Below are 6636 nucleotides of genomic sequence, written 5' to 3' on the forward strand. Positions count from 1 at the left end.
CGCCTGGCAGAGCAGGTCTCCAGGTATAAGCCCGGGGTGAATTATCATATATCGGTTTTATTTCACACACTGCTGACTCTCGTGTCCGTTTCCACGCCGTTTAACCCGTTTAGAACCCGTTTAACGCCGCTCTGGACCGTACACTCGGCTCAGTCCTCGCCAACATGGCGGCATGGCAAAGACTACATCTCCCATGGTGCCCCGCTCGCGCCCGCCGTGCCAGCGGCCAGCCAATGGGGCGCGGCGGAAGGCGGATATAGCGCCGCCCGCGGGGCCTGCTCCTTCCTTTCCGCCGGGCCCGGCTCATCATGGCGGTGCAGATCTCCAAGAAGCGCAAGGTGAGCGCGGCCGCACGGCTCCTCCGCGGCCGCGGGGCGCTGCCGCACCGCCCGCGGCGGCCCCAGCAGCCGGCGGGGCGGGAGCGCGGCGGGCGGCGGCGGCGGACGGGGGAGGATGGCGGCGGATGCGGCGCGGGGCCCGGCGGGGAACATGGCGGCGGGATGGAGCGGGCGCTTCCCCATGGCCGCGCGCGGAGGTGCGGAGCGGCGCCGGGAGCCGGGAATTGCGGGGTTTTCGCTTTGCTTTCCAGCGGGAAGGGTTTGCGGCTGGTGGCTGCCCCGGGAGGGCACCGGGCGCTGCCTGTCCTGGGGAGCGAGGGAGGTTTGGGCTGTCAGGAGTCCCGGCAGCAGCATCCCGTGGGGCTGGGAAAGGGATGGGACCCCGGTAATTATTTCCCTTAAATTGCTCCCGAATTCCAGCATGAGCAGTGGCTGTGGGTCAGGCAGTGTTTGGTGTAGGCTCCTGCTAGGAGTGGGTTATTCCTGAGAAAGTCAGGGAAGGGGGTTCCATTTTTCCCCACTGCTGCACCCTGAATGGGGCAGAGCACGGTGCTGGTAAAGTCAAGGTTGTGGGTTCAGTTCCTGGGCTGTTCCTGTAAAAGCTGGACTTGGTATTCCTTGTGGATCCCTTCCAACTGAGAGTATTCAGTGATTTTTCTCTGAGGAAGGCAAAGTTGTCAGGAAAGACACTCGGAATTTGGGTGAATTGCACTCCAGTTCAGGATGTGACAAGACCTTGACTTTGTCCGTTCGTGTTTTAGTTTGTCGCTGATGGCATCTTCAAAGCAGAGCTGAACGAGTTCCTGACTCGGGAGCTGGCTGAGGATGGATACTCCGGAGTGGAAGTCCGGGTCACTCCCACCAGGACTGAGATTATCATCCTTGCCACCAGGTAACTCAGCCTTCCTGAGCTGGGATGCTCTGAAAGCTCTCTGGGATGGCTCCAGTCTCACTCCTGGGGACAGTTTTCTCACTTGTCCTGTGCTTATTTTCCCTCAGAACTCAGAATGTCCTGGGAGAGAAGGGACGCCGGATCCGGGAGCTGACGGCTGTGGTGCAGAAGAGGTTTGGATTCCCCGAGGGAAGCGTGGAGGTAAAACTGCCTCAGGAACTGGGTGGTGCAGAGGGATTTGTGGTGGCAGCTGAAAGGTGGTTTCAGGATGACTTGGGCCTTCTGTTACTTGGCCTTAAAAATGCTCCTGCACTGAAATAAAAAATAAATTACAAAGAAACTGCTCTGCTGCAGAAGGATCTTTGACAAACCAGTTATTTTTGATCCTCAGTGTTGGGGGTGTTTTCCCAGGGGAAGGTTGGGCTAGGGCCCTTTAAAGGGTCCGTGCAACCCAAAGGATTCTGTAGTTCTATTCCATGAAATCTTGCTCTGAAACAAATCAGGGAAGGAGGGGGAATGTGTGTGCTGGGATGTTGCACATTTATTCCATCTTGGCCAATGCTGCTGGATCATGTTAGACAGGGAAGGAAATGTAGAATAAAGCTGCTGCCTGTAAATGTGGAAGGGTTAACGGGACTGAAGGTAGGGAGTAGAGTAGAATGAAACTCCTGTGTTCTTCTAAAGTAAAAGTTAAATTTACTGTGAGGGTGGTGAGGAACTGCCACAGGGTGCCCAGAGAAGCTGTGGCTGCTCCTGGATCCCTGAAATTCTTCAAGGCCAGGTTGGAGCAACCCGGTCTAGTGGAAAGATCCCTGCCCATGGCAGGGGTGGGAGTGGATGGACCTTCCAAGGCACAGCAGGCTGTGGTTGTGTGACTGGCTTGGCAAGGAGCCCTGTTGTGAGTGTGCCTCTCTCCCTGCAGCTCTACGCTGAGAAGGTGGCCACGAGGGGTCTGTGTGCCATCGCCCAGGCCGAGTCCCTGCGCTACAAACTCCTGGGGGGGCTGGCTGTGCGCAGGTGAGTACAGCAGCCTGCCCTGGGGGACGTGGGGCACTCCAGGACTGTCCCCAAAAAACAACTCTCTGCAGTTTGAGGATTTAACCTGGTAAAGCTGCACTGAAACTTCAGTTCACAGTTACTTCTGGAGCGTTCTGTGTGGTTGCAGGTTGTCTGTGGGATATGAAGCTGCATGTGTTCCTTTGGGAATAAATGGGTGGAGGAGTGAGGCAAGCAGCATTTCAGGCCTTGTGGCTGTGCTGTGGCTCAGGAGGCAGTGTCCCTGCTCTCATCCCCTCGGTGATGAGGCGATGACGAGTCAGAAGCGGGTGGCTCTGGTGGCAGTGCCCTCGCGGTGTCACGTTCTGTGGCGCCGCGTGAGGTCCTCCAGCAGCAGCCTCCTGTCACCAGTGAATGATCTAGAGGCATTTGTCTGAGAAGGGATGGGAGCTGCACTGCTGACACATAAAACTGAGGTTGGAATTGTGGTAAAATTCCTGCAGGGAGCCCTGTGGGTCTGGCAGAGCTGGCTCATGGCTTGGCTGTCCTCTCCCTGCAGAGCCTGCTATGGTGTCCTCCGCTTCATCATGGAGAGCGGGGCCAAGGGCTGTGAGGTCGTTGTGTCCGGCAAGCTGAGAGGTCAGAGGGCCAAATCCATGAAGTTTGTGGATGGCTTGATGATCCACAGTGGGGACCCAGTGAATTACTACGTGGACACAGCCGTGCGTCACGTCCTACTCCGGCAGGGTGAGTGCCTCATCCCTTTGCAGCTTTGGCAGGTTCCTTCTCTAGAGCTGCAGAGACAAAAAAATCTCAGCTCCTGGCATCCCGTTCCTGGAGGTTGGAGATTTCCCACTGGCATCCTTGGGTTGAAACTCACGTGGTTTTAATGCACTTCTCATCTCACAGTAGTCTAGTTGTGCTGCTCTGGATGGTTCAGACTCTGAAAATTCTGTTTTCTTGAGCTCTTGCCACTGAACTCTCACTGTGGGATTTGAACATTACATCTAGAGTAGAAGTCATTTGGGAATGGGAAGCCAAGGGGCTTTCAGCAGCCACTGTGGTCATACCATGTATCCACTTCTCTGCTGGAGGGGTTTGAATGTTTCCAGTTAGAAATGTGGCTGTTGATTCTGCAGATGGTCTCACTTGTGTCCTGGGGCCTCTGAGGCTGGTGATAACTTCCAGATGAGGTGCCTGTTGCCTGGCTTTAAGAGCCCTTGGCATTCTGGTTTTCCTGGCTCCTCAGGATGGGCAGAGAGAACAGGGGTGCTGCAGGTGTCAGACAGTTAAACCAGACAGTTTCCCAGCTAAACCTGCTTCCACTTGTTCTGCTTCCTGGTAGAACACAAATGATGTGTGTGTCTTAACTGGCTTTGGGTTAATCAGTTGCAGAGCTCCTGGTGCAGGGATACCAACCCAGCCAGAGCTGTTCTCCACCTTCCCTTCAGTGATGATACGATGACGAGTCAGAAGGGACATCCCTGTGTCATTGCAGCCTGCTCTGTGCCACGTTCTGTGGTGCTGTGCTGAGGCTGCCTTGGCCAGGGTGTTCTGCTCATTGGATGATTTAGAGGCATTTGTCTGAGAAGGGATATTAAAAAAAAAGTGGGATTTCCTAGAAAAATTAGCTGAGGAAGAGGACAGGGCTTAAAACGAGGCTTGGAATGAGTTGAGGGTAGAACTGCAGTCAGCCAAGGCAGTGAGTTGAATAACTTTGCATATCCAACTTTAATTTGCCTGGATTTACAACACTGATATAAAGTCACAGTAATTAGATTTTTAAGCTGTAGCATGTGTGTGTTACAGTGTTGATAGCAGATCTTCCTTGTGGAGAGAGATATTTTGTAACCGTGGTGCTCTTCTCTTGATCTATTTTGTGTCTCCCTTGGCCTGTCACTCTCTGCAGGAGTACTGGGAATCAAAGTAAAGATTATGTTGCCTTGGGACCCCAGTGGAAAGATTGGCCCCAAAAAGCCTCTGCCAGACCATGTCAGCATCGTGGAACCCAAAGAAGAGATTCTGCCCACCACCCCCATTTCAGAGCAGAAAGGTGGCAAACCAGAACAGCCAGCCATGCCTCAGCCAGTGCCCACTGCCTGAGGGGTAAGTGCCTGGGGGCAGTGGAGGGAGGTATGCTGAGGATCCATGTAGAAAAGGTTTCAGGCCACCAAAACCACAAAGCTGGGATTTTGGGAAGATGAGCTGCTATGTTGTGCCCAGCACAGAGACCAGAGTTGGGCTTGACCCTTGCACTGGGTGAAGGGGACAGGGTTCAAGGCATGTGTCAGTGCAGCTCAGAACACTCCTCTGGAGAGGAGATGATGGATCTGTTCACATGCCTTTTTCCATGTTGTGTTATACAAGCATGGATTTGGGGGCCTTGGATTATTACAGTTGGAGAGACTTGGGTTGGGTGCCTTGGATGTATTGGTGTTGTATCAGTGTGCAGTTGGCAGCACAGAGTATATATTCCTCATATATCTATAGAATATATTCCTCATATATCCATCCTGTCCTGCCCCAGGATCCAGTTTGGAATAGTCTTAGAAGCCATGTGAGAACAATTTGTAGGCTGCTCTTGTAAGGAAGTTACTACAGTTTGAAGTCTTACCAAGGAGTCTGGCAAGATCTGCCTCAGTGGGAAAAGTGGGGATCATTGGCCAAAATTCAGGAGATGAGAAATGCAGTTTAATTGAAAAACTTGGTTTGTTCTTTGTTTGGGATAGGATGGTGGTTATGGAAAAGAGTTTGCCCCCAGCTCACTGAGTGTTTTGTTTCTCGTTGTAGGGTTTGTAACATCTGCAACCAGAAGCTTGTCTGTCCTGAAAACATCTCTTAATAAAATCACAAAAGGCAGTGTTTGTGAAGGTGCTTTTTCTTTTTTTTTTTTTTCTTTTTATTTTCTCAAGATGTACTCCAGGAAGACCTTGCTCCCACCTTTGGTGTGGAAGGAATTCTGTTGCTGTGTTCCCCTTCTGGAGTGACCTTCACCAGATCCTGATCCAAAGAAAGTGGGAATAAAGCACTGATACCTGTGATAGATAGAGCTGGAGCAGCAATGCCGTGTTCAGAGGGTCGGTCATGAGTAACACACACTCCATGGAGTACTGGTTGCTGTTCCCTCCATCCCAGTACCTTATCCAGTGCTTCCAGAAGGGGGAGCTTTTCTGGCAGTATCCAGGCCAGTGCAGCTCCTGTCAGGGTCAGGTACCTTTGGGTGTGGATTTGTGGGGTGAGAGCAAAAGTGACACTCAGGATTTCAAACCTTCTGTCCTGACCTGCAAAGTGGGAGTATCTGGTGGAAGTTTGGTGCAGGAATGGGAAGAGAGGCACAATCATAGGAGATAATGTATGTGCAGGATCAAGGAGTTTGGATTTTGAGGAATTCAAAGCCTGTTTGTTGTTTAGGACCAGCTTTCACATCCACATTTCTGTTTTTAGGAGGTTGCTCTGCAGGAATTAGGCAGTCAGGTTAGGAACTGGAATTTTGAACTGGTCTGTCTAGGGAGCCTTTGCCTTGCTGTTCCCAGCTTCTCTATCACACCTGGGAGTCTGAGTTTCAGAAACAAGAGTGTCAGTGATTTCAGGTTTCTGTGTGCACCATTCAGTGCAAATGTTTAAATAGTTAATATAAATATTAGACTAATGCCAATATTAATTTTTATACAAATTTGAATGTGGAAATAATCTGAAAATAGAAAATACGACAACACAGCTCTGTCAGATTGTAGGAGCAGGAAATTTGTGAAACTGGGGAGATCTGAAGCAATAAAAGTCACACCTGGTTTTGCATGTTGTCTCTAAATTCTTAAACACACTATGTGGTAGATGGTGATGGTTAGAAATCTCTCCTGCTGCCTCCCAGGGAGGGCTGGATTTCCAGGAGATTGTTCCACTTCCTGATGAAGAGCTCTCCAACCTTGTCCATTACCCTGTTAATTTCACAGTGCTCATCACTGCTAGAGTCAGGAGCTACACAAGTTATGGGGAAGAGAAGGCTCCAGGGAGAGCTCAGAGCCCCTTGCAGGGCCTAAAGGGGCTCCAGGAGAGCTGGAGAGGGCTTTGGACGAAGGAGGGAGGGACAGGACACAGGGCATGGCTCCTACTGCCAGAGGGCAGGGCTGGATGGGATATTGGGAAGGAATTCTTCCCCGTGAGGGTGGTGAGGCCCTGGCACAGGGTGCCCAGAGAAGCTGTGGCTCCACGTATGAGCTGAACACCTTTTCCAAGTGTTTTGGCTGGAATTACCACCACTCTGAGGTGTTTAAAGAAGCTCCAAAAGAGGAGGGAACTCATTCAGTTCCCTGTGTCATATGGGTGCTTCCCTTAGACAAAAGCCCTGGCAGATGAGCTGGGGGTGGGATGAACTCAGGAGCTCTGGAAAGCTTTTAACTTAGTTTCAATATT

General features: G+C 51.6%; 1 protein-coding gene and 2 non-coding genes across 4 annotated transcripts; all 3 read left to right on the top strand.

Moving 5' to 3' along the window:
* The first annotated feature begins 210 nt into the window (after positions 1-210).
* RPS3 (ribosomal protein S3) lies at positions 211-6021 on the top strand. Of its 2 annotated transcripts, none has more exons than XM_071417864.1 (7): positions 211-338; positions 1100-1230; positions 1338-1431; positions 2153-2247; positions 2786-2973; positions 4136-4332; positions 5139-6021. In XM_071417864.1, exons 1-6 carry the CDS (start codon positions 309-311, stop codon positions 4327-4329), a joined length of 732 nt encoding a protein of 243 aa, XP_071273965.1. In that variant the 5' UTR covers positions 211-308; the 3' UTR covers positions 4330-4332; positions 5139-6021. The 2 variants fall into 2 exon arrangements, with proteins under 2 accessions (XP_071273965.1, XP_071273964.1); XM_071417863.1 differs by lacking the exon at positions 5139-6021 and adding an exon at positions 5017-5085.
* On the top strand, positions 2522-2668 carry LOC139585300 (small nucleolar RNA SNORD15). Its single transcript, XR_011677020.1, has one exon. It is a non-coding gene; the product is annotated as a small nucleolar RNA SNORD15 (small nucleolar RNA).
* LOC139585299 (small nucleolar RNA SNORD15) lies at positions 3672-3819 on the top strand. Its single transcript, XR_011677019.1, has one exon. It is a non-coding gene; the product is annotated as a small nucleolar RNA SNORD15 (small nucleolar RNA).
* Positions 6022-6636: the final 615 nt, after the last annotated feature.

Source organism: Agelaius tricolor, unplaced genomic scaffold, assembly GCF_023055355.1.
Source record: "Agelaius tricolor isolate 1412-34295 unplaced genomic scaffold, bAgeTri1.0.p SCAF_71, whole genome shotgun sequence".
Lineage (NCBI taxonomy): Eukaryota > Metazoa > Chordata > Aves > Passeriformes > Icteridae > Agelaius > Agelaius tricolor.

What these genes read in the sequence shown, in the direction of transcription:
- RPS3 (XM_071417864.1), top strand. Translation starts at nt 309, where the DNA reads ATGGCGGTGCAGATCTCCAAGAAGCGCAAG. An exon ending in ATTATCATCCTTGCCACCAG is followed by an intron (nt 1,231 to 1,337) that starts GTAACTCAGCCT and finishes ATTTTCCCTCAG; the next exon opens with AACTCAGAATGTCCTGGGAG. An exon ending in TCACGTCCTACTCCGGCAGG is followed by an intron (nt 2,974 to 4,135) that starts GTGAGTGCCTCA and finishes CACTCTCTGCAG; the next exon opens with GAGTACTGGGAATCAAAGTA.